Source organism: Tamandua tetradactyla, chromosome 6 (genome assembly GCF_023851605.1).
Source record: "Tamandua tetradactyla isolate mTamTet1 chromosome 6, mTamTet1.pri, whole genome shotgun sequence".
Classification (NCBI taxonomy): Eukaryota; Metazoa; Chordata; class Mammalia; order Pilosa; family Myrmecophagidae; genus Tamandua; species Tamandua tetradactyla.
In genome coordinates, this window is record NC_135332.1 from 138,743,003 (window position 1) to 138,770,021 (window position 27,019).

The 27,019-nt window shown below is 40.5% G+C and overlaps 1 protein-coding gene across 9 annotated transcripts in view; it reads left to right on the forward strand.

Annotated features, from left to right (window-relative positions):
* Positions 1-27,019, forward strand: part of NDUFAF6 (NADH:ubiquinone oxidoreductase complex assembly factor 6) — a 253,614-nt gene that overhangs the window by 217,361 nt on the left and 9,234 nt on the right. For 7 of the 9 annotated variants that reach the window (XM_077167255.1, XM_077167256.1, XM_077167254.1 and 4 more), the window contains 2 exons: positions 10,569-10,604; positions 26,483-26,539. In XM_077167255.1, coding sequence (XP_077023370.1) covers positions 10,569-10,604; positions 26,483-26,539 — 93 coding nt within the window. Of the gene's footprint in view, positions 1-10,568; positions 10,605-25,331; positions 25,526-26,482; positions 26,540-27,019 lie in introns of those variants that run through there. The other 2 variants (XR_013178341.1, XM_077167251.1) reach the window with 2 other exon arrangements.

Sequence of the window (27,019 nt, forward strand, 5' to 3'; positions counted from 1 at the left end):
TCTTTTCCCTATAGTTTCTGTTTCTTTTTGGAATTCAGATGTTCCATCCTCCAAATCACTAATTCTATCTTCTGTCTCTTTAAATCTATCATTGTAGCTATCCATTATTTTTTCTATGTTTGCTACTTTATCCTTCACTTCCATAAGTTCTGCGATTTGTTTTTTTAGTTTTTCTATTTCTTCTTTATGTTCAGCCCATGTCCTCTTCATGTCCTCCCTCAATTTATCGATTTCATTTTTGAAGAGGTTTTCCATTTCTGTTCGTATATTCAGCATTAGTTGTCTCAGCTCTTGTGTCTCATTTGAGCTATTGGTTTGTTCCTTTGACTGAGCCATATTCTCGATCTTTTGAGCGTGGACAGTTATCTTCTGCTGCTGGCGTCTGGGCATTTATTCAGATTTCTCTTGGTGTTGGACCCAGCAAGGTTGTAATATTTTTCTGTGAAATCTCTGGGTTCTGTTTTTCTTATCCTGCCCAGTAGGTGGCGCTCGTGGCACACGTTTGTCTGCGGGTCCCACCAGTAAAAGGTGCTGTGGGACCTTAAACTTTGGAAAACTCTCGCCGTCCTGGGGGTTCGCTAGCCGAAGTGGCTTGAGCCGGCCGGGGTCCGAACGCAGGGAGGGTTGCTGGTCGCCGCAGCCAGGGAAAGAGCCCGTCCGAATTTCCTAGTCGGCCCTGGGCAACAAGCGTGGCGGGAGGGCGCCAGCGGCAGCAGCCCGCCCGGGAGAGTGCACGTTCCCCGGGAGTCACGGGTTTGGAAGGGGCCTCCCCCACCCGTCACCGTTCTCCGCGGCCTGGGGGTTTCCGATCCAATTCTCTCAGTTGGTCCGGGGGCTGCGCGTGGTGTGGGCGCCAGCCGCCTTGGTTTCAGGGGACTGCCTCTCCCAGCCGGCCCGGGAAGGGGGAAGGGAGTAACTCCGGCCGCTTGCCACCCCGCCCGGTAAGGCCCGCGCGCCTCGGCGATCTCACCCGAGCTGCTTCTCTCAGCCAGCCAGCCGTTCCAGGATGGGGTACGCTGTCTTTTTTATCTCTGTTGTGGCTTTGGGCGCTTTCTGTATCGTTTCTACTCCCCTAGTAGGTGTCCTGGAGAAGAAACTAAGATCCGCGCGTCTTACTAAGCCGCCATCTTCCAGCCCTCTGAATTTTTGCCCTAATTTTGCTCTCTGGTGGTTTTGATACTTTCCATTTGCTGTATATTCTTCAAGACTTTATAACTAAGTAGAAAATAGTAATGTTCAAGGAATCATTTACAGGGACAGCTTAGTATTTGCTTGTTAATTGGTTTATTGACATAAAAATCTGTGTGCTGAATTCACTGGAATGTGGCATGGTCAAATCTGGCTTCTTCCACTCCTGAGTTGTTGCAAGAAGCACTTGGCAGCTAGTAAAGTCCTATACTTTCAGTATAATTTGCCACAGAAGTAGCATTCTTGCTAGGTTGTACCAGTTTCAGATTGAAGAAGTTCATGCTAAGGGCTAGTAGTCTCTAGCTCAAGTTGATTCTCTCCTTGACTTGGCAGCCAGGAAGATTTCCAGCCGATTCCAAAACTAAATAACCTCTTTTTGCCATACCATTTAGGAAATTATCATTTGTAGATGTTTCTATAGCATAGTTGTGGTACTCCCTCCTTAGCCTTTTTAAATTCATCTCTACTTGAGTTCGTAGTTGATTTATCTCAGACTATTGTAAACTAACTTTTTTTTAAACTCCCATTTTCATCCCCCTTCCCTCACTCTCAGTAGATTGACTGTGCCCCTTACTGTGTTGATTAGCTTTCTCCCTTAGAGTCTTTCCTGATTTCTGTCCACTCGTCACTCCTCTGTATCTCAGTGGACAGGGTTCTTTCTGCCTTCCCCAGGGTGAGGCCTTTCCTACCTCTTTCAGCACCTTGCTTCCTCACAGCCCCTGCTAGGTTTTCACTTTGCTTTTCTGGTAACTTGTCCCTTTTGTCTTCTGTTTTGTTTTTACCACCTTCTGAAGTTACAGCCTGTGGATCCTTCTGTTTTTATTTTTCTTTCTTTTCCAAGTAAACTTTTTGAGTAAAAGGCCTATATTCATTGTTACCTCAGGGTCCTAACTACCCAGGCACTGCTCATTGTGCTGCTGTTTGGCTTCCATCTTGGATATGCTAATAAATAGTTATTGGTAAATAATCTCCTTGTTGCAAATTTTAATGGGCACTTAAAACTCACATTCTCTCAAACTTTTCTTGACACCATTCATTTCTTTCCCTCATTAAAACTTTCTCATGTTCTCTTCCCTTGACTTGGCTTCTTGGTTTCTTGATTTCTCCTGCATCTTAATTTTGAACGTTCCCTGAGTTATTGTTTCATCACAAACCTTAACTTATCTTATCTTTCAGATTTGACTCTGCTGATATTCCCCCTGTATTAGTTAGGGTTCTCTAGAGAAACAGAATCAACAGAGAACACTCACAAATATAAAGTTTATAAAAGTGTCTCACGTGACCGTGGGAACACAGAGTCCAAGATCCGCAGGGCAGGCTATGAAGCCAACGATTCTGATGGAGGGTCTGGACGAACTCCACAAGAAAGGCTCACCAGCCAAGACAGGAAGGGCCTGTCTCTTCTGAATCCTCCTTAAAAGGCTTCCCATGATTAGATTAAGCATCACTCATTGCAGAAGACACTCTCCTTTGGATGATTACAAATGGAATCAGCTGTGGATGCAGCTGAGGTGATCATGATCTAATTCTATGAAATGTCATTGCAACGGACAGGCCAGCACTTACCCAACCAGACAAACAGGTACCACAACTCGGCCAAGTTGACACATGAACCTGACCATGACAGTCCACCCCTTGTCAACTTGGCAGCTATATATATCACCTTAAACCATACCCAATTTCCAAATAAAAACAATAAAACAACTTTTTTTCTTTTATCTAACAATACTCAGCTGTCCTGCATATATCTGGAAACATGTTAAATCTCTCCAGAATAGGGTGCAAATCCTTGGGCAATATTCATTCTTTAATTTGATATCTTACAACTTAAATAGTATAACATGAACAAAAGAGCATTACAGTCTCGTTTCTATAACTGATCACGTGGTCGAAGTTCATATTTATCACTACCTTCTTCCACTACCCATTCCATGTTCCCTTTACCCTCAGCAAGCACTTCTGCTGGCCGTGGTTCTTTGCCTGGTGGGGTGACCCAAACCTTCATTCCTGAAGTTTCAGAGCCATTGGTAGTCCTGCCTGGATTGGGTTGTTTCAGTTTTCCATTGATTTTAATCACAGGGCATGGTAGTACTAAAAGACGCCCTAGGGGATCTCCTATTCCAAAAAAACACTTCTTTACCTCCATTATGTAGTTGCAGTCCTACTTCCCCCTGATAGTGAGGGTCAGTCACTCCAGACAATAATGTAATCCCCTTCTTGGCTTGTTGATCCAGTGGCATAAGTAGCCCAAAGTGACCAGGTGGTAGTCTTAACTTCCAGTTCAATGGAATCATTGTTGTTTCTCCTGGAGGAAGCACTCCCCGTTTTGGAACTGAAACCTGTAGACCAGCAGAGCTCAGGGTTTCAGGGACAGGAAGCAAAAATTTTCCTAGTGGATCACTAGGGGTAATAGTGAGTGGTACCACTCCCATTTCCACCCCTTGGTTCCTGGACCCATGGATCCTGGCTATGGGAGAAACAGCACTATACAGCGGACGCTGATTCAGAGCATATACAGCTTCCTTGAGAACATTACCCCAGTTCTTCAAGGCATTGCTACCTAGTTGGCACCGTAATTGAGTTTTCAAAAGGCCATTCCACTGTTCTATCAATCCACCTGCTTCTGGATGATGGGGAACATGGTAAAACCAGAGAATTCCATGAGCATGTGCCAGTTCCCGCACTTCATTTGCTGTGAAGTGCGTTCCTTGATCAGAAGCAATGCTATGTGGAATACCATGATGGTGGATAAGGCATTCTGTAAGCCCACGGATGGTAGTTTTGGCAGAAGCATTTCATGCAGGGAAAGCAAACCCATATCCAGAGTATGTATCTATTCCAGTTAGAACAAATCGCTGCCCCTTCCATGAAGGGAGTGGTCCAATGTAATCAACCTGCACCATATAGCTGGCTGGTCACCTCGGGGAATGGTGCCATATCGGGGGCTGAGTGTGGGTCTCTGCTGCTGGCAGATTGGGCACTCAGCAGTGGCTGTAGCCAGGTCAGCCTTGGTGAGTGGAAGTCCATGTTGCTGAGCCCATGCATAACCTCCATCCCTACCACCATGACCACTTTGTTCATGAGCCCATTGGGCAATAACAGGAGTTGCTGGGGAAGGAGGCTGACTTGTATCCACAGAACGGGTCATCTTATCCACTTGATTATTAAAATCTTCCTCTGCTGAAGTCACCCTCTGGTGTGCATTCACATGGGACGCAAATATCTTCATGTTTTTAGCCTACTCAGAAAGGTCTATCCACATACTTCTTACCCAAACCTCTTTGTCACCAATTTTCCAATTATGGTCTTTCCAAGTCCCTGACCATCCAGCCAAACCATTAGCAACAGCCCATGAGTCAGTATACAAATGCACCTCTGGCCAGTTTTCCTTCCAAGCAAAATGAACAACCAGGTGCACTGCTCGAAGTTCTGCCCACTGGGAGGATTTCCCCTCACCACTGTCCTTCAAGGACACCCCAGAAAGGGGTTGTAGTGCTGCAGCTATGCACTTTCGGGTGGTACCTGCATATCGTGCTGAACCATCTGTAAACCAGGCCCAAGTTTTCTCTTCCTCAGTTAGTTCACTGTAAGGAACTCCCCAAGAGGCCATAGCTCTGATCTGGGAAAGAGAAGGTAATGTGGCAGGAGTGGAGACCATGGGCATTTCTGCCACTTCTTCATGTAACTTACTTGTGCCTTCAGGACCTGCTCTGGCCCTATCTCATATATACCATTTCCATTTTACAATAGAGTGCTACTGCACATCCCCAACTTTATGGCTTGGTGGATCACACAACACCCAGCTTGTGATAGGCAACTCAGGTCTCATGGTAACTTGGTGGCCCATGGCTAAGCGTTCAGTCTCTACTAAGGCCCAGTAGCAGGCCAAAAGCTGTTTCTCAAAAGGATAATAGTTATGTGCAGCAGATGGTAAGGCTTTGTCCAAAATCCTAAGGGTCTGCATTGTTATTCTCCTATAGGAGCCTGCCCAAGGCTCCAGACAGCATCTCTATTTGCCACTGACACTTCCAGTATCATTGGATCTTCTGGATCATATGCCCAAGTGGCAGAGCAGCTTGTACAGCAGCCTGGACCTGTCACAGAGCCTACTCTTGTTCAGGTCCCCATTCAAAATTAGCAGCTTTTCTGGTCACTTGATAAATGGGCCGGAGTAGCACACCCAAATGAGGAATATGTTGTCACCAAAATCCAAAAAGACCAACCAGGCATTGCGCCTCTTTTTTGGTTGTAGGAGGGGCCAGATGCAGCAGTTTATCCTTCACCTTAGAAGGGGTATCTCAACATGCCCCACACCACACTGGACACCGAGAAATTTCACTGAGGTGGAAGTCCCCTGTATTTTTGTTGGATTTATCTCCCGTCCTCTGACAGGCAAATACCTTACCAGTAAGTCTAGAGTAGTTGCTACTTCTTGCTCACTAGGTCCAATCAACATGATAACTTCAGTATAATGGACCAGTGTGATGTGTTGTGGGAGGGAGAAACGATCAAGGTCCCTGTGGAGAAGATTATGACATAGGGCTGGAGAGTTGATATACCTCTGAGGTAGGACAGTGGAAGTATATTGCTGACCTTGCCAGCTGAAAGCAAACTGTTTCTGGTGGTCCTTACTAATAGCTATTGAGAAAAAAGCATTTGCCAGATCAATAGCTGCATACCAGGTACCAGGGGATGTATTGATTTGCTCAAGCAATGTACCACATCTGCAACAGCAGCTGCAGTTGGAGATACCACCTGACTGAGCTTATGATATTCCACTGTCATCCTCCAAGACTCATCTGTTTTCTGCACAGGCCAAATAGGAGAGTTGAATGGGAATGTGGTGGGAATAACCACCCCTGCATCCTTCAAGTCCTTAAGAGTGGCAGAAATCTCTGCAATCCCTCCAGGAATCTGGTATTGCTTCTGATTTACTATTCTGGTAGGTAGGGGCAGTTCTAGTGGCTTCCACTTGGCCTTTCCCACCATAATAGCCCTCACTGCATGAGTTAGAGAGCCAATGTGGGTAATCTGCCAGTTGCTCAGTATGTCTCTACCAATTATATATTCTGGAACTGGAGAAATAACTACAAAATGGGTCCAGGGACCCACAGTGAGATGGACCTCAGCTAAAACTCCATCAATCACCTGACCTCCATAAGCCCCCATCCTGACTGGTGGACCAGAGTGATGTTTTGGGTCCCTGGAATTAATGTCTCTTCTGAACCAGTGTCTAATAATCCCTCCAATATCTGATCATTTCCTTTTCCCCAGTGAACAGTTATGCTGGTAAAAGGCCTTTGGTCTCCTTGGGGAAGGCTTGCAGGAAGATTAACAGTATAAATTTGTGGCAGCGTAACAGGGTTCTCCCCCAAAGAGACTTGGCCTCCTCTTCATTCAAGGAGCTCTGGGTCTGTAAACTGTTTCTAGTCTGGAAATTGATTAAGGGGCCGTGAATCTGTGTTTCTGTAATTCAAGTTAGACTTCTGTTCACTTGACATAGAACTCTTTTGTTTATACAGCTCGAAGAAGAATTTAGTAGACTGCCTTTCTATTCTATTTCTAGGTACCCTATGATTTGCTTACCAGTGCCACAAATCTCTGCGAGTCATATAATTTTGACGCCTGCTTTGAGTTTGCTGTCTGTTATAATTGGCACATCTACCCTGTCTTTGGTGATTAAGTGCTGCTACCTAGCTTCTGCCAACTCGGGATCCTGTCATCCCCATTGTGTTTAAGGATTCCAGCTCAGTGACAGCAGTTCCCACAGTAATATCTGACCTACAGAGAAGTACAACCACAGAGCTCTTCAGGGATGATGGTGCTAGTCCCACAAATTTATTTCTCACTGTTCTGGTAAAAGGTGCATCCTCCGGACATTCCTGGGGTGTAAGAGCAGGCTTTGCATGATAAATCCACTCTAATCCAATCTCTCTAAGCCTCTGGATCCCCTCATCTACATTATACCAGGGCAGTTCTGGCATTTCAACCTCAGAATGTTGTCCACCTTTTGATCCATGTTTCAACCAACCATCCAAATAAACTGTTAATACCTTTTCTAACCCCTTGAGCTATAACATTGAATGCAAAATATCTGCTTAGTGGGCCCATATCAATAAATTCAGCCTGATCCAGCCTTATATTCCTCCCACCATTACCCCACATCCTTAAAATCCATTGTCATACATATTCCCCTGATTTCTGTCGATATAAATTGGAAAACTCACACAGTTCTTTTGGAGTATAAGGTACCTCCTCATGTTTGATACTTTGTACCTCACCTTTAGGGGCCTATTGGGACTTTAGTCCAGTTATAGGTCTGGAAGAAATGAGGGGTGGTGGGGGTGAGTCATGAAAATAATTATAAATATCTTCCAAGCCATTTGCTTCAGGGCCTTCATTTCCAGTTTCATCTGGTGAAACAGGATTAATCACTATAGGGCTAATCCCTTCAGGAGGAGGTTGGGCGGCCAACTCCTCAAGGCAGGTTGGAGGTGGGGCATTTATGTCCTCGGGGCAAACTATTACAGGGTTATCTAGAGAAGGCTCAGCATGATCTAGGGTTTCAGCCTCACCCCCAACATCATTATCAATCCATATGTCACCATCCCATTTTTCAGGGTCCCACTCCTTTCCAATCAATGCCCTCACTTTAACAGCAGACACCATGCAAGATTGAGATTTCAGTTTACATTGTAAAGTTGCTACTCTAACAAAAAGATTCTGAGTCTGATTTACAGAGATATCAAGTCTACGGCTACAGGAAATAAGATTTTCCCTCAGGATACTCATTGTCTAAGTCTGTCAGATGGCGCTTAAGCTTCTCGTTTGAAACCTTAAGCCCATCCCTTTCACCCCTTAATGTAGGCAGTGTATCTAACAACAACCAACCAACCTCTGTATACCTCTTATTTCTTTGAAACTCTGTAAGGGTGTCAAAAACATTATCTGCCAGAACCTGGCTTCATACAAGCTAAGCATTAGGAGAATCAAATGGTGATATTTTGCTTATCTCTTTTGCCAACTCACTCCCTGGATTGGGAGTGTCATTCTGATTATGGGAATCAGAGTCCTTAGTGTCTTTGAGTCCTGTCAGAGTAGAAAACCATTCATAAAACCCCATTTTTAAGATTCTGTTTCTTAAGAACCACTCCTGGTACCAAGATGTATTAGTTAGGGTTCTCTAGAGAGACAGAATCAACAGAGAACGCTCACAAATATAAAATTTATAAAAGTGTCTCACGTGACCGTGGGAACACAGAGTCCAAAATCCGCGGGGTAGGCTATGAAGCTGACGATTCTGATGGAGGGTCTGGACGAACTCCACAAGAAAGGCTCACCAGCCAAGACAGGAAGGGCCTGTCTCTTCTGAATCCTCCTTAAAAGGCTTCCCATGATTAGATTAAGCATCACTCATTGCAGAAGATACTCCTCTTTGGCTGATTACAAATGGAATCAGCTGTGGATGCAGCTGAGGTGATCATGATCTAATTCTATGAAATGTCCTCATTGCAACAGACAGGGCAGCACTTGCCCAACCAGACAAACAGGTACCACAGCTTGGCCAAGTTGACACATGAAGCTGACCATGACACCTCCTCTTTCTTGAAACTTGAGTCCTTAATTTCCATGATTATTTTCCAATTCTCCTTGAGCAGTTCCTTGTTGGTTTCAGGGACTCTTTGAAGGCTTATTGAAACTGGTACCTTTAAGGTTGTTTTCCCTTGTTCTTCTTATGAATGACTTATTTTTAGCTTCAGTAGCTCCTGAATTCTTGGTCAGGTACCTGCATACCCCAGGGCCTTTTTAAAAACAGGGCTGTTTCTGTGCCAGGTAGGCCCTCTCACCCCCTCCACACTTTCCTGAAGTCACAGAATCACCCTTCCTGACCATCTTATCTAAAATAACATCCTTTTTTCTCATCACCCTCACTGTCCCTACTCAGCACTTTCCACTACCTGACTCCTTAAAAGTTTATTTGTTTGTTGCCTGTTCCCTCTACCCCCACAATAGAATGTTAAACTTCGTTTGGTCTGTGCCATATTTCTCAGCATCTGAAGTGTCTGGTACTAAATATTTGTGAAATATTAGAGCAGAAGCTCTTTGAATGCAAAGTTTCTATCCTAAGTTTCTTTTTTTAAAAACTTTTTTTTAATTAAAAAATTTATAGTCAAAAATTTTTTTAAAGTAGTTGTAGGTTTACAGAAAAATCCTAAAGAAAGTATGGAGTTTCCACATATATCCCTTCACATGCACAGTTTTCCCTATTAACATTTTGCATTAGTGTGGTACATTTGTTACAGTTGATGAACTAATATTATTATATTATTATTAAAGTCCTTAGTTTACGTTATAGTTCACACTTTGTGTTTTACAGTATATATATATTTTTAATTTTATTGTGGTAAAATATGTCATAAAATTTCCCATTTTAAGTACTTCCAACTATACAATTGGATGGTGTAAATTACATTCACAGTGTTGTACTACCATCACCATCATCCATTACCAAAACTTTTCTATCACCTCAAATAGAAACTATCAATTAAGTGTTAATTCTCCACCCCCACCCTGGTCCCTGGTAACCTGTATTTTAATTTCTGACTCTGAATTTTCATATTCTAATTACTTCATATAATTGATCATACAGTATTTGTTCTTTTGTATCTGATTTATTTCATTAGCATATTACATTCAAGATTCATCCATGTTGTCACACATATGATTTCTTTTTACAGCTGAATAATATTCATTGTTTGTACTTTCCACATTGTGTTTATCCAGTCATCTATTGATGGACACTTGGGTTGTCTCCACCTTTTGGCCATTGTGAATAAATGCACTGTGAACATTGGTATGCAAGTATCTGAGTCCTTGCCTCAGTTCTTTGGGGATATATACCTAGAAATGGGATTGCTGGGTAATATGATTGTTCTATACTTTCTGAGGAACCACCAAACTTTTCCACAGTGGCTGTACCATTTTGCATTCCCACCAGCAATGCACAAGGGTTCCTCTTTTTCCGGACCTCTCCAGCACTTGTTAGTTCCCATTTTTTTAATAATATCCATTTTAGTAGGTGTGAGGTGCTGTCTTATTGTGGTTTTGACCTGCATTTTCCTAGTGGCTAATGATGTTAAGCATCTTCTCATATGCTTATTGGCCATTGTGTATTTTCTTTGGAGAAATGTGCATTAAGTCCTTTGCCCTTTTTTTAATTGGGTTGTCTTTTTTGTCATTAAGTAGAGGAGTTTGTTATATTTTCTAGATATTGAAACTTTAGCAGTAAAATATATGGTTTCCAAATATTTTCTCCCATTCTGTACCTTGTCTTTTCATTTGATTTTTTTTTCTTCCTTTTTTTTTTTTCGCATGGGCAGGTACTGGGAATCAAACCTGGGTCTCTGACATGGCAGGTGAGAACTCTGCGTGCTGAGCCATCATGGCCCACACTTCATTTGATTTTTAATTATGATTTTTAAACAACCAGGTTCAAAAACTACTGGTTTATAAGTTCAGTGAAATACTGTCCTGGAAAATACATTTGGAAGGGTAGATTGAAGGGAAGTTATGGAACATTGGAAGCTTTTGAGAGGCAGCAGAGCATGGTGGAAGAGAGTACAGACTCTGGATCCAGTAGCCTGGCTTTAAATCCTAGCTCTGCCACTTGCCAATTGTGTGATTGTAACCTCTTTAGTAGTAAGTTTCCCCCTGTATAAAAGAGGATCACATTAATACCTAACTCAAAGGGCTGTTGTTTGGACAAATGAGTTAACATATATAAAAGGTTTAAACAGTTCCTGGTACACAGTAAGTATAATAAAATTTAGCTATCACCACCATCATCACTACAATAGAAAACCCTGCCAGCTGTGTTTAAGAGATAAGAAAGTTTGAGTTTGGAAGATCAATTAGGAGGTTTATTTAAGAGAGGGAGAAAATGCATCTAATTTAGAGAGGGTAGAAGTTCATGTGTATATATATATGTGGGTATACTATCTATACACAGGGACATATATGTGTACATACACATATATGCACATATACACACATACAAACTACAGAAATAAAATCAACTAGATTTGACAAGTGATTTTGGATTGTGGCAGGATCTGGAAGAGGGAAAGTCAAGGTTGTACAAAAAGTTCCAATACAGATGATGTTGGTGCCATTCAGAGCCTACAGTAAAACAGTGACTCAACAACAAAAGAATAAACAACTGAATTATAAAATGGGCTAAAGGTATGAATAGACATTTTTCTGAAGAACAAATACAGATGGCTAAAAAGCATGTGAAGACATGCTCATTCTCATTAGCTATAAGGGAAATGCCGATCAAAACTACAGTGAGATACCACCTCACACCTATAAGAATGGCTGCTCTTAAACAAATAGGAAACTACAAATGTTGGGGAGGATGCGGAGAAATTGGGACGCATATGCACTGCTAGTGGGAATATATAATGATAGAACCACTGTGGTGTTTCCTTAGGAAACTACGTATCACCTTGCCCTATGACCTGGAAATACCACTTCTTGGTATACTTCCAGAAGAGCTGAAAGCTGTGACACAAACAGATTTGCACACCAATGTTTGTAGCAGCATTATTCACAATCACCAAAAGGTGGAAACAATCCAAGTACCCATCAACAGATGACTGAATTAACAAAATGTAGTATATATTCATGATGGAATATTATGCAGCAGTAAGATGAAATGATGTCCTAAAGCACACGACAAGATGGATCAACCTTGAGGACATAATGCTAAGTGTAATAAACTATACACAAAAAGATAGATACTATATGATTCTACTTTTATGACCATAATAAAGATTAAATAATACAGAATATAGGGGGGCTTATAATACAGAATATAGGGGACCTAGAGATACATGGAAGCTTGAGATGGGTGAACAGTTAGCTAATAATGTTGAACTTAATCGTAAGGAAATAGATAGAAGTGAAAGTGGTTCACTAGTGGGTCTCTAAGTATTATTGCCATATTGAAGGTGAACATGATTGAAAGGGGCTATCTATATAGACTCATGTGTCCATTGATTAACACTACAAATATAAATAAGTTCTTGCGTGAACTACTCCAAAGGTAGGAATCTTGTACAAAGAGTACATAATTTCCGGGTATAAGGGGGAAAATGCTGTGTTTAATAGGAGAAAACATCAACAGTACTGCAGCAATACCAGGGGTATATAATGGGGGAGGGGCAAGACTTAGGGATTTTTTGTTTGGTGAGATTGTGTTTATTGGTTATCTTTCTCTTGGGAATAATGAAATTATTTAAAATTGAGAGTGTTAATGGACTGTTGACTTTGGACATTATACATGAGGCCACTAGATGGAGGTGGCTGAAAGATGCCCTATCTGAGAAGTAGGTTGGCTAGCGATGGTATATTACATATGATTGAATATTGTGCTAGTAAAAAAAAGAATGACATTGTAAGGCATGCAACGATGTAAATGAACCTGTGTGACATTTGGTGAGGCAAAATAAGCCAGAAACAAAAGAGCAAATATTGCATGATCTCATTTAGAAAATACTTGTAGGAAGACTGGGGCCTGGATTGTAAGCTCTTATAGCAGCCATATTTAGCCCAGGGGTAATAATTGTTATTTCTGGATTTTGATAGGTTGTTTTATGTATGTATAACCTGGTATTTAGAGATAAGAACAAAGCCAATCAGGTTGGGATTAAGATAATTCAGAATACAGGGGTAATAAAGACATTATCTGTATTTTAGAACGCCATCTACTCTGAGACCAAAGGAAAAAAGGTGTATTTGTCCAGAACCTAAATTTTCTGTAGCACATAATCTAACTCAATCTGTCTGAATAGATCATTTAAACAGTCCAAACACAGTGAGTCCAGAATAAGAATGAGGGCCTTTAATCCAGTATAACTTAATGTAATGCCTGGATATATCCTGGAGTATATTAAGCAGATAATCAAAAGGTATTGGCAAAGTCCCTTGAGGGATGGGAGAAAAATTATGGAGCTATTAAGCTTTACCATCAGGGAAGCCCCGGATACTGTGCCAAACATTAGGGACACCCAAATCAATAGGCCAAGCCCTTGATCTCGAGGCTTGCTCTTGTGAACCTTATGTACATAGCAGAGAAGTTTAGCCTCCCTATAGGTATGCCTAAGAGTCCCTCTGGAGGACCTCTTTTGTTGCTCAGATGTGGCCTCTCTCTCTCTCTCTAAGTCTAACTCTGCAACTGAAACCATTGCCCTCCCCACTACGTGGAACATAACACCCAGGGGTGAAAGTCTCCCTGCAGCGTGGGGGATGACTCCCAGAGATGAGCCTGGCCCTTGCACCGTGGGATCAGCAATGCCATCCTGACCAAAAGGGGGGAAAAGGTGTGACAATAAGGTATCAGTGGCTGAGAGAGCTCAAATAGAGTAGAGAGGCTACTCTGGAGGTCACTCTGATGCAAGCTTCAGTTATACATTGCGACCTATTGTAACTTGCCAAACCCCAACCAAAACCATTCCTGCTAATCCTAAAAAATACCTAGGGCATTATATATGATTCTGCAAAGGTTATAGAACATACTCATAACAAATGAGTATGATTGCTGAATCATTATATTGATATTTCTTTTATGTCTCCAGTACCTTAGCAGCTAGAAGTAAAGACATAAAATTGTGGAATTATAATGCATACCAAACTTTGAAATCCAACCTGTAACTATTTGTTGTGATATACTTTGAAATTTATTGCTTTTTTGTATATATGTTATTTTTCACAAAAAAGAAAAGAAAAAAAGGAGGAGTATATCAGGATTTAGCAAATGAGTGTGGCTGTTGAATCATTATATTGATATTTCTTATGGTCTCCAGTGTTTGTAGCAGCTAGAAGAGAAAACTCTAAAACTTTAAAATCTGTTCTATATCTACTTGCTGAAATGTTCTTGGAAATTTATTGCTGTTTTGTACATATGTTATATTTCACAATTCTAAACAGATAAAAAAAAAAAAAGCATTGCTGTACTAGGTGCTGATCAGTAGACCTTTGCTAGAAAAAATTAAATTTGAGGGAAATAAAGCACATTTAGGGAGATGGAGTATTTTTTCTTTAATTAATTTTTAAATAAAAAAAAATGTAACAACAAACGCAAACTTTCTTATGATCATTCCATTCTACATATATAATCAGTAATTCACGATATCATCACATAGTTGCATATTCATCATCATGATAATTTCTTAGAACATTTGCATCAGTTCAGAAAAAGAAATAAAAAGAAAACAGTAAAAACTTCATATATAACATACTCCTTACCCCCCCTTTCATTGATCACTAGCATTTGAATCTAAATTTATTTTATTTACTTATTTTTTAAAAATTTAGTTTAACATTTGTTCCCCCTATTATTTATTTATTTATTTTTAAAATTTTTTATTAATTAAAAAAAATTACAAGAAGCACAGACATTCCCAACACATACACTCAGCAATTCACAATATCATCACATAGTTGCATATTCCTCATCATGATCATGTCCCAGAACATTAGCATCAATTCAGAAAAAGAAATAAAAAGACAACAGAAAAATATAACAAACAGAAAAAAAAAAATTTTACAGGCCATACCCCTTACTAGTCCCTTTCATTGATCACTAGCATTTCAAACTAAATCTATTTTAACATTTGTCCCCCCTCTTATTTATTTTTATTCCATATGTTCCTCTCATCTGTTGACAAGGTAGATAAAAGGAGCATCAGGCACAAGGTTTTCACAATCACACAGTCACATTGTGAAAGCTATATCATTATACAATCATCATCAAGAAACATGGTTACTGGAACACAGCTCTACATTTTCAGGCAGTTCCCTCCAGCCTCTCCATTACATCTTGGATAACAAGGTGATATCTACTTAATGCATAAGAATAACCTCCAGGATAACCTCTCAACTCTGTTTGGAATCTCTCAGCCATTGAGACTTTGTCTCATTTCACTCTTCCCCTTTTGGTCGAGAAGGTTTTCTCAATCCCTTGATGCTGGGTCTCAGCTCATTCTAGAGTTTTTCTCAGTCCCTTGATGCTGAATCTCAGCTCATTCTGGGATTTCTGTCCCACGCTGCCAGGAAGATCCACACCCCTGGTAGTCATGTCCTACGTAGACATGGGCAGGGTGGTGAGTCTGCTTGCTGTGTTGGCTGGAGAGAGAGGCCACATCTGAGCAACAAAAGCAGTTCTCTTGGGGGTGACTCGTAGGCTTAATTTTAAGTAGGCTTGACCTATCCCCGGTGGGGTTAAGTTTCATATGAACAAACCCCAAGACTGGGGGCTCAGCCTATAGCTTTGGTTGTCCACCTGCTTGTGAGAATATCAAGAATTCAACTTGGGAAAGTTGAGTTTTCCCCCGTTCTCACCATTCCACGAAGGGAACTTTGAAAATACTTTTCCACTCACTGATCAAATCGCTCTGGGATTCATCATGGTATCACCTGGACAAACAAACAAAATATCATGTCCTATACAAAGTTCCATGTACTTAAGGTGTTCAATCAACTATCTACATAAGTTATATTAGGAGATGCACTAGTCAAAGTATAGATTTGTACCAAATAAACATTTTTTGCTTTAGTCTCACACATTAGTTGAAATTTTAAACTATTAAGTAGCATCTGTTTTCAGCACACTGCAGTAATGACATTCTTTTGTTCTTCCACATGCAAAAACATTTTTAAAATTTCTGCATTTAGTCACTATCCTTATATATTCTAGGCATTCCTAGATTATACCATCTCAATCTTTATCGTCTATCTTTCTTTGTGATTTCATTTATGCCCCAGCCCTCCTCCCTCTATCATTCTCATATGCAGCTTCATTCAGTGTTTTAGCATAATTGTATTACAGTTAGGTAGTATTGTGCTGTCCATTTCTGAGTATTTATATACAGTCCTGTTGCACAATCTGTATCCGTTCAGCTCCAATTACCCAATATCCTACCCTATTTCTATCTCCTGATGGTCTCTGTTACCAAGAAAATATTCCAAGTTTATTCACTAATGTCAGTTCATATCAGTGAGACCATACAGTATTTGTCCTTTTGTTTCTGGCTAATCACACTCAGCATAATGTCCTTAAGGTCCATTCATGTTGTTACATACTTTATAACTTTATTCTGTCTTACAGCTGCATAATATTCCATCTTATGTAAATGTCACAGTTTGTTTAGCCAACTGTCTGTTTATGGACATTTTGGTTGTTTCCATCTCTTGGTAATTGTTAATAATGCTGCTATAAACATTGGTGTGTAAATGTCCATTTGTGTCCTTGGCCTCGTGTCCTTTGAGTAGAGACAGCATATAGATGGGTCCTGTTTTTTAATCCATTCTGCCAGACTATGTCTTTTGATTGGACAGTTTAATCCATTAACATTCAGTGTTATTACTGCATGGGTAGTACTTTCTTCTTCTATTTTGCCTTCTGGATTTTATATGTCATATCTAATTTTCCTTCTTTTTACCTTTACTCATAGTCTTCCTTTCTACACTCTTCTCCACACCTCTCTCTTCTGTCTTCATATCTGTCTCTAGTGTTCCCTTTAGTATTTCTTGCAGAGCTGGTCTCTTGGTCACAAATTCAGTGATTTTTTCGTCTGGAAATGTTTTAATTTCTCCCTCATTTTTGAAGGACAGTTTTGCTGGATATAGAATTCTTGGTTGGCAGTTTTTCTTTTTTAATAATTTAAATATATTATCCCACTGTCTTCTTGCCTCCATGGTTTCTGCTGAGATCTGCGCATAGTCTTATTGGGCTTCCCTTGTATGTGATGGATTGCTTTTCTCTTGCTGCTTTCAAGATCCTCTCTTTCTCTTTGACCTCTGACATTCTGATTATTAAATGTCTTGGAGTATGTCTATTTGGATCTATTCTCTTTGGGGTGCACTGCACTTCTTGGATCTGTAATTTTAAGTCTTTCATAATAGTTGGGAAATTTTCAGTTATAATTTCCTCCATTAGTTTTTCTCCTCCTTTTCCCTTCTCTTCTCCTTCTGGGACACCAATTAAATGTTTTGGAGTATGTCTATTTGGATCTATTCTGTTTGGGGTACGCTGCACTTCTTGGATCTGTAATTTTAAGTCTTTCATAATAGTTGGGAAATTTTCAGTGATAATTTCCTCCATTAGTTTTTCTCCTCCTTTTCCCTTCTGTTCTCCTTCGGGGACACCCACAACACGTATATTCATGTGCTTCATATTGTCTTTCAGTTCCCTGAGTCCCTGCTCATATTTTTCCATTTTTTCCCTATAGTGTCTGTTTCTTGTTGGATTTCAGATGTTCCGTCCTCCAGTTTTGAAATCCTATGTTCTGTCTCTCGAAATCTACCATTGTAGGTTTCCACTGTTTTTTTCATCTCTTCTACTGTGTCTTTCATTCCCATCAGTTCTGTGATTTGTTTTTTCAGACTTTCAGTTTCTTCTTTTTGTTCTTTCCTTGCCTTCTTTATATCCTCCCTCAGTTCATTGATTTGGTTTTTGATGAGGTTTTCCATGTCTGTTCATACATTCTGAATTAATTGTTTCAGCTCCTGTATGTCATTTGAATTGTTGGTTTGTTCCTTTGACTGGGCCATATCTTCAACTTTCCTAGTGTGATTTGTCATTTTTTGCTGTTGTCTAGGCCTTTAATTACCTTAATTAGTGTATTCTGGAGATTGCTTTCACTTCTTTTATCTAGGGTTTTCTTGCTGTATGAATTTGTTGTCTATCTGTTATTTGACATTCTGTTCAGCTTTATCTGGACCTTTAGCTTCAGTTTTATTTAACAGAGAATTTTTCAGTTCTTGTTTTCTTGTTTCTTGCCCTGCTTGTGTTGTGCCTTCCCCCCACACACACTTAGGAGGGTCTACTAATATATTATTGACCTCAGCCAGATTTTCCCAGACCAAACTGGCCTCCTATCAGGAGGAAAGAGTCACCTGCATTGGTTTTCCCTGAGGGTGAGACCCAGCAGGTTGAAAGACTTTCCTGTGAGGTCTCTGGATCTGTTTTTCTTATCCTGTCCAGTATGTGGCGCTTGTCTGACTGCAGGTCCCACCAGCATAAGATGATGCGGTACCTTTAACTTTGGCAGACTCTCCCTGCTGGGGGCATGGTGGAGACAGAGGAGAGGTTGTAGGCTGGTTTTAATGGCTCCAAATTACCAAGCCCTGGTTTCTGAATTCCTTGATGGAGGGATTCCACCTGGGTGGGGCTTCACCCCTCCCCTGGGGAAGGCACAGGCTCCAGATAAGCCCCCAAAAGAGCTCACTTCTGCCTGTGCCTGGGGCAGTTGCAGCCTGAAAAGCCCTGCCGCTGTATCCAGAGGCAGTCAAGCCTTTGTAGATACACAGCCACCAAAACTTTGTTTCCTTCTTTTTTTTTTTCCCCTTTTTCTGTCAGTCCTGACCCCTTGGCACTGGGGCAAAAATGAGCAACCTCTGCTTTGATCAGTTTCACCTAAGCTGGGGGCCTGTTTTTAGTAGTCAGAATTTGTTAATTAGTTCCACAATTGGCGTTTGATTGTGCCCAGTCCCTGCTGCTGGTAAAGTCCTTTTCTTTCCCCTCTGGGAAGCGCCCTGTGGAGGAGGAGCTGTGGTTGCCGCAGATTTTGGAACTCACTGTTCTGGGGGGTGCTCGCAGCCAGTCCAGCTGTTCCAGACTTGGGTACGCTGTGTTTCTGGTCACTGATGTGGCCCCAGGAGCTGTTCTGTACTGTTTCTGGTTATTTAATATTGTTCTGGAGGACGAACTAAAATGCGCACATTGTTAAGCCGCCATCTTGACCTGGAAGTCCAATCTAAATTTATTTTAACATTTGTTCCCGCTATTATTTATTTTTATTCCATATGTTTTACTTGTCTGTTGATATGGTAGAGAAAAGGAGCATCAGATACAGGGTTTTCACATTCACACAGTCACATTGTGAAAGCTATATCATTATACAGTCATCTTCAAGAAACATGGCTCCTGGAACACAGCTACACATTATCAGGCACTTCCCTCCAGCCTTTCCATTACATCTTGACTAACAAGGTGGTGTCTATTTAATGCATAAGAATAACCTCCAGGATAACCTCTTGACTCTGTTTGGAGTCTCTCAGCCATTGACACTTTATTTTCTCTCATTTTGCTCTTCCCCCTTTTGGTTGAAAAGGTTTTCTCAATCCCTTGATGCTGAGTCTCAGCTCATTCTGGGGTTTTTCTCAGCCCCTTGATTCTGAGTCTCAGCTCGTTCTAGGATTTCTGTCCCATGTTGCCAGGAAGGCCCATACCCTTGGGAGTCATTTCCCATGTAGACAGAGGGAGGGCAGTGAGTTTGCTTGTCATGTTGGCTGAGAGAGAGGCCACATCTCCTCAACAAAAGAGGTTCTCTTGGGGTTGACTCTTAGGCCTAATTTTAAATAGGCTTGACTTATCCCTTGTGGGCTTAAGTTTCCTAATATGAACAAACCCCAAGATTGGGGGCTCAGTCTATAGCTTTGGTTGTCTGCACTGCTTGTGAGAATATCAAGAATTCTCCACTTGGGGAAGTTGAATTTTCCCCCTTTCTCACCAGTCCCCAAAGGAGACTTTGCAAATACATTTTTATTCACTGTTCAAATCAGTCTGGGATTTATCGGGGCATCCCTGGACAAACCAACAGAATCTCATGTCCTACTCAAGGTTCCATGTACTTATGGTGTTCAGTTAAGCTGTCTATATAAGTTATATTAGGAAATGCACTAGTCAAAATATAAATTTTGTACCAAATAAATATTTTTTTGCTTTAGTCTCACACGTAAGTTAAAATTTTAAAATATTAATTACCGTCTGTTTTCAACACCCTGCAGTGATGACATTCCTTTGTTTTTTCTCATGCAAAAACATTTTTTAAATTTGTACATTTAGTCACTATCTAGGCATTCCTAGATTATACCATCTCAGTCTTTATCATCTATCTTTCTGATTTCATTTGTATCCCCAAGCCTCCTCCCTCTATCGTTCTCACATTCAGCTTCAGTCAGTGTTTTAACATAATTGTATTACAGTTAGGTAGTATTGTGCTATCCATTTCTGAGTTTTTACAGTCAGTGCTGTTGCACAGTCTGTATCCCTTCAGCTCCAGTTACCCAATGAAATGGAGTATTTTTAAACACTGTATGATGACTTTGAATGGAGGTTAGAACTGGAGATAGAGTTTGGGAGTTGTGGTAGTTAAGTTCACATGTCACTTTGGCTTGGTTATGGTGTCTGGTTGTTTGGTCAGGCAAGCAGTGGTCTGACTATTACTGTGAAGGTATCTCTTGGATTGAAATCATTAGTAGTTGATGGCATCTGTGACTGATTACATCTTCAGTCAACAAAGGAGATTGTCTTTAGCAAAGAGAGAAGTCTCATCCAATCAGTTAAAGGTCTTAAAGGGAGAAGTGTTGATTTTGGCAGTCAGAAAGAAGAATTTGCATCACTGCTTCAGCCAGCCAGCTTTTCTGAAGAATTTATTGAAACGTTCATTGGAGTTCCCAACTTGGCAGCCTGACCTACAGAATTCAGACTTGCAAATCTCCCATGGTCTTGTGAATTAATTCTATAATAGATCTCTTTTTTTAAATTTTTTATTATTTTTTTATTAATTAAAGAAAAAAAAATTAACACAACATTTAGAAATCATTCCATTCTACATATGCAATCAGTAATTCTTTTTTTTCCCAAGCTCCATCAAATTTTTTTTATTTAATTTTTTATTAATTAAATAAAATTACAAGAAACACAAATATTCCCAACACATACACTCAGCAATTCACAATATCATCACATAGTTGCATATTCCTCATCATGATCATTTCCCAGAACATTAGCATCAATTCAGAAAAAGAAATAAAAAGACAACAGAAAAATTTAACAAACAGAAAAAAAAAAAATTTTACAGGCCATACCCCTTACTAGTCCCTTTCATTGATCACTAGCATTTCAAACTAAATCTATTTTAACATTAGTTCCCCCTATTATTTATTTTTATTCCATATGTACCTCTTGTCTGTTGACAAGGTAGATAAAAGGAGCATCAGACACAAGGTTTTCACAATCACACAGTCACATTGTGAAAGCTATATCATTATTCAATCATCATCAAGAAACATGGCTACTGGAACACAGCTCTACATTTTCAGGCAGTTCCCTCCAGCCTCTCCATTACATCTTGGATAACAAGGTGATATCTACTTAATGCATAAAAATAACCTCCAGGATAACCTCTCGACTCTGTTTGGAATCTCTCAGCCATTGACACTTTGTCTCATTTCACTCTTCCCCTTTTGGTCGAGAAGGTTTTCTCAATTCCTTGATGCTAAGTCTCAGCTCATTCTAGAGTTTTTCTCAATCCCTTGATGCTGGGCCTCAGCTCATTCTGGGATTTCTGTCCCACGCTGCCAGGAAGATCCACACCCCTGGTAGTCATGTCCTACGTAGACATGGGCAGGGTGGTGAGTCTGCTTGCTGTGTTGGCTGGAGAGAGAGGCCACATCTGAGCAACAAAAGAGGTTCTCTTGGGGGTGACTCTTAGGCTTAATTTTAAGTAGGCTTGACCTATCCCCTGTGGGGTTAAGTTTCATATGAACAAACCCCAAGACTGGGGGCTCAGCCTATAGCTTTGGTTGTCCACCTGCTTGTGAGAATATCAAGAATTCAACTTGGGAAAGTTGAGTTTTCCCCCGTTCTCACCATTCCACGAAGGGAACTTTGAAAATACTTTTCCACTCACTGATCAAATTGCTCTGGGATTCATCATGGTATCACCCGGACAAACAAACAAAATCTCATGTCCTATATAAAGTTCCATGTACTTAAGGTGTTCAATCAACTATCTACATAAGTTATATTAGGAGATGCACTAGTCAAAGTATAGATTTGTACCAAATAAACATTTTTTGCTTTAGTCTCACACATTAGTTGAAATTTTAAACTATTAAGTAGCATCTGTTTTCAGCACACTGCAGTAATGACATTCTTTTGTTCTTCCACATGCAAAAACATTTTTAAAATTTGTACATTTAGTCACTATCCTTATACACTCTAGGCATTCCTAGATTACACCATCTCAATCTTTATCGTCTTTCTTTGTGATTTCATTTATGCCCCAGCCCTCCTCCCTCTATCATTCTCATATGCAGCTTCATTCAGGGTTTTAACATAATTGTATTACAGTTAGGTAATATTGTGCTGTCCATTTCAGAGTTTTTATATTCAGTTCTGTTGCACAATCTGTATCCGTTCAGCTCCAATTACCCAATATCCTACCCTATTTCTATCTCCTGATGGTCTCTGTTACCAAGGAAATATTCCAAGTTTATTCACTAATGTCAGTTCATATCAGTGAGACCATACAGTATTTGTCCTTTTGTTTCTGGCTAATCACACTCAGCATAATGTCCTTAAGGTCCATTCATGTTGTTACATACTTCGTAACTTTATTCTGTCTTACAGCTGCATAATATTCCATCTTATGTAAATGTCACAGTTTGTTTAGCCAACTGTCTGTTTATGGACATTTTGGTTGTTTCCATCTCTTGGTAATTGTTAATAATGCTGCTATAAACATTGGTGTGTCAATGTCCATTTGTGTCCTTGGCCTCGTGTCCTTTGAGTAGAGACAGCATATAGATGGGTCCTGTTTTTTAATCCATTCTGCCAGACTATGTCTTTTGATTGGACAGTTTAATCCATTAACATTCAGTGTTATTACTGCATGGGTAGTACTTTCTTCTTCTATTTTGCCTTCTGGATTTTATATGACATACCTAATTTTCCTTCTTTTTACCTTTACTCATAGTCTTCCTTTCTACACTCTTCTCCACACCTCTCTCTTCTGTCTTCGTATCTGTCTCTAGTGTTCCCTTTAGTATTTCTTGCAGAGCTGGTCTCTTGGTCACAAATTCTCTCAGTGATTTTTTGTCTGGAAATGTTTTAATTTCTCCCTCATTTTTGAAGGACAGTTTTGCTGGATATAGAATTCTTGGTTGGCAGTTTTTCTCTTTTAATAATTTAAATATATTATCCCACTGTCTTCTCGCCTCCATGGTGTCTGCTGAGAGATCTGCACATAGTCTTATTGGGCTTCCCTTGTATGTGATGGATTGCTTTTCTCTTGCTGCTTTCAAGATCCTCTCTTTCTCTTTGACCTCTGACATTCTGATTATTAAATGTCTTGGAGTATGTCTATTTGGATCTATTCTCTTTGGGGTACCCTGCACTTCTTGGATCTGTAATTTTAAGTCTCATAAGAGTTGGGAAATTTTCAATGATAATTTCCTCCATTAGTTTTTCTCCTCCTTTTCCCTTCTCTTTTCCTTCTGGGACACCCACAACACGTATATTCGTGCGCTTCATATTGTCTTTCAGTTTCCTGAGTCCCTGCTCATATTTTTCCATTTTCTTTCCTATAGTGTCTGTTTCTTGTTGGATTTCAGATGTTCCATCCTCCAGTTCAGAAACCCTATGTTCTGTCTCTTGAAATCTACCATTGTAGGTTTCCATTGTTTTTTTCATCTCTTCTATTGTGTCTTTCATTCCCATAAGTTCTGTGATTTGTTTTTTCAGACTTTCAGTTTCTTCTTTTTGTTCTTTCCTTGCCTTCTTTATATCCTCCCTCAATTCATTGATTTGGTTTTTGATGAGGTTTTCCATGTCTGTTCGTACATTCTGAATTAATTGTTTCAGCTCCTGTATGTCATTTGAATTGTTGGTTTGTTCCTTTGACTGGGCCATATCTTCAACTTTCCTAGTGTGATTTATTATTTTTTGCTGGTGTCTAGGCATTTAATTACCTTAATTAGTTTATTCTGGAGGTTGCTTTCACTTCTTTTATCTAGGGTTTTCTTGCTATATGAATTTGTTGTCTATCTGTTCTTTGACATTCCGTTCAGCTTTATCTGGACCTTTAGCTTAAGTTTTGTTTAACAGAGAGAATTTTTCAGTTCTTGTTTTCTTGTTTCTTGCCCTGCTTGTGTTGTGCCTTCCCCCCACACACACTTAGGAGGGTCTACTAATATATTATTGACCTCAGCCAGATTTTCCCAGACCAAACTGGCCTCCTATCAGGAGGAAAGAGTCACCTGCATTGGTTTTCCCTGAGGGTGAGACCCAGCAGGTTGAAAAACTTTCCTGTGAAGTCTCTGGACTGTTTTTCTTATCCTGCCCAGTATGTGGTGCTTGTCTGACTGCAGGTCCCACCAGCATAAGATGATGTGGTACCTTTAACTTTGGCAGACTCTCCCTGCTGGGGGTGTGGTGGAGACAGAGGAGAGGTTGTAGGCTGGTTTTAATGGCTTCAAATTACCAAGCCCTGGTTTCTGAATTCCTTGATGGAGGGATTCCACCTGGGTGGGGCTTCACCCCTCCCCTGGGGAAGGGACAGCTCCAGACAAGCCCCCAAAAGAGCTCACTTCTGCCTATGCCTGGGGCAGTTGCAGCCTGAAAAGCCCTGCCACTGTATCCAGAGGCAGTTAAGCCTTTGTAGATACACAGCCGCAGAAACCTCTGTTTCCTTCTCTTTTTTCCCTCCTTTTTCTGTCAGTCCTGCCCCCTTGGCGCCGGGGCAAAAATGAGCAACCTCCTCTTTATCAGGTTCACCTAAGCTGGGGGCCTATTTTTAGTAGTCAGAATTTGTTAATTAGTTCCACAATTGGCGTTTGATTGTGCCCAGTCCCTGCTGCTGGTAAAATCCTTTCCTTTCCCCTCTGTGAAGCGGCCTGTGGGGGAGGGGCACCTGCCGCTGCCGCTTTGGGAACTCACGGTTCTGGGGGGTGCTCGCAGCCAGTCCAGCTGGCCCAAACTGGGGTACGCTGTGTTTCTGGTCACTGATGTGGCCCCAGGAGCTGTTCTGTACTGTTTCTGGTTATTTAGTAGTTGTTCTGAAGGACGAACTAAAATGTGCATGTTGTTAAGCCGCCATCTTGACCCGGAACTGCAATCAGTAATTCTTAACATCATCATAGATCTCTTGATATTTACATATATGTATTTATCTCCCATCAATTCTATTTCTCTGGAGAACCCTGACTAATACTGAAGTCATCCACATAAAAGGCTTATGGTTAAAGCAAAAGTTTTTTTTGTTTGTTTGTTTGTTTTTTTTTAACATGGGCAGGCACCGGGAATCGAACCCGCGTCCTCTGGCATGGCAGGCCAGCATTCTTGCCTGCTGAGTCACCGTGGCCCGCCCAAAGCTCTAAGTTTTAAAAAAGAAAAAACTCTAAAGTTTGAATGATGTAGCCTAAGGAAAGTGTCCATCTAGAGAAGAGGACCAAGGACAGAAACTTAAGGCCCACTTGCATTTATCAGGTAAAAGGAGAAAGGGTCATTTCTTTGGTAGGAGAAGTAAAAAATGATCATAGAAGATGGAGAACTTGAAAACCATGGAAGAGTAAATTGTAACAAAATGGGAATATCAAAGGTTATTTGATTCAGAAAGACTGAGAGAAAAGATGGCTTTGGTGATTAATAAATCATAGATCTCAAAGAGAACAATTTTAGTAGGCTGTTTGGATAAAACTAGAATGCAGTGGTCTAACAAATGAGTCAAGAAGTAGAAGCAGTGGATATCTGCTGTTCCTGGTGTGAGGGATGCCTCAAACAATGGCATAGATGCAAAAGTGGGCTTGACAAGCAGGTGGTGATGGGTGTCACTCTGAGTAGATAGAAATACGTATCACAGAGTAGTCGGGAGTTAGGTTGGCTAGAGGAGATTAGAGTGAATATGTGGTGGCCTTTGAATTCCAGAAGGAATAGTTGAGATTTAATCTACCAGGGAGTTAAAGAAGAAATGAAATTGACTTAAGGACATTAATTTGGCTGGCTTATGCAGAATGAATTAAAAGTTGGAGGGCACAGAGGCTGAAAGACCAGTTAGGAGAATCTTATATTCAACTAAACAGGAGATGAGTAGAATTTAAGCTAGTGAGGTGTTTGGTAGTTTACCCAAGTATTTCTTCTTCACCCCTTATGTAGAACTAGGCACTCAGAGTTGGTTATTGATGTTTTGAAGCAGTTGGAAAATGTCAAAGCTAACCTGTTAGAAAGAATGGAATTCTTAAAATAGTAGCTACTTTTTCCTGATCTTTAGGCCTAGGAAATTGATCTTATTCAGTAGGAGATGAGAGCTGTTTTCCTGCTTTTCAGAGGAACCCTAGACATGCTGTTAAATTGTTGGTGTTGCTTTGTGTTCACTTTTAGAGGGAGAGTGTTTATTTCTAGAAATATTTATATTTCAAGCCAGTTTCCTTTTCTCTTCTTTTTTAGGCGCGGTCCTTCCACAAAAGTGTTCCTGTGAAAGCATTTCCTGCTTTTCTTCAGACGGTAAGTAGATTAACAGAAAAGGCTCTATAATTAGTGAAACAGATGTGTATGATCTTTTAAAATTTTTTAAGTGGCCAATGCTGGTCTTTAGTATGCAGTCTTCATTTTTGTTTCCTTCCCTTATGGTGGGTTTTATTAGTTACATTATGCTGTTAACATTATGCTCTTAATTCTTTCCTAAAGACAGGGAGCTGAGTTGTTGGTAGCACTGACTGTATCCAGACTACATGGATTTGAACCTGCTTTGTCACTCACTAGCTGTGGGACCTCAAATTCCTTATCCATTGTGCTCCTCAGTTTATTCATATGTAAAATAAGAACAATATAAAAACCTGCTTCTTAGGATTGTTGGGCTACTTATAGCTATATAAGTATTACTTATTACCTATTTTTTTTCCATAGTGACCATATTGTAGCACTGGTTCCTGAACAGTGGTCCCTAGTCCAGTGGAACTGAACAGCCTGCACTGGAATAACCTG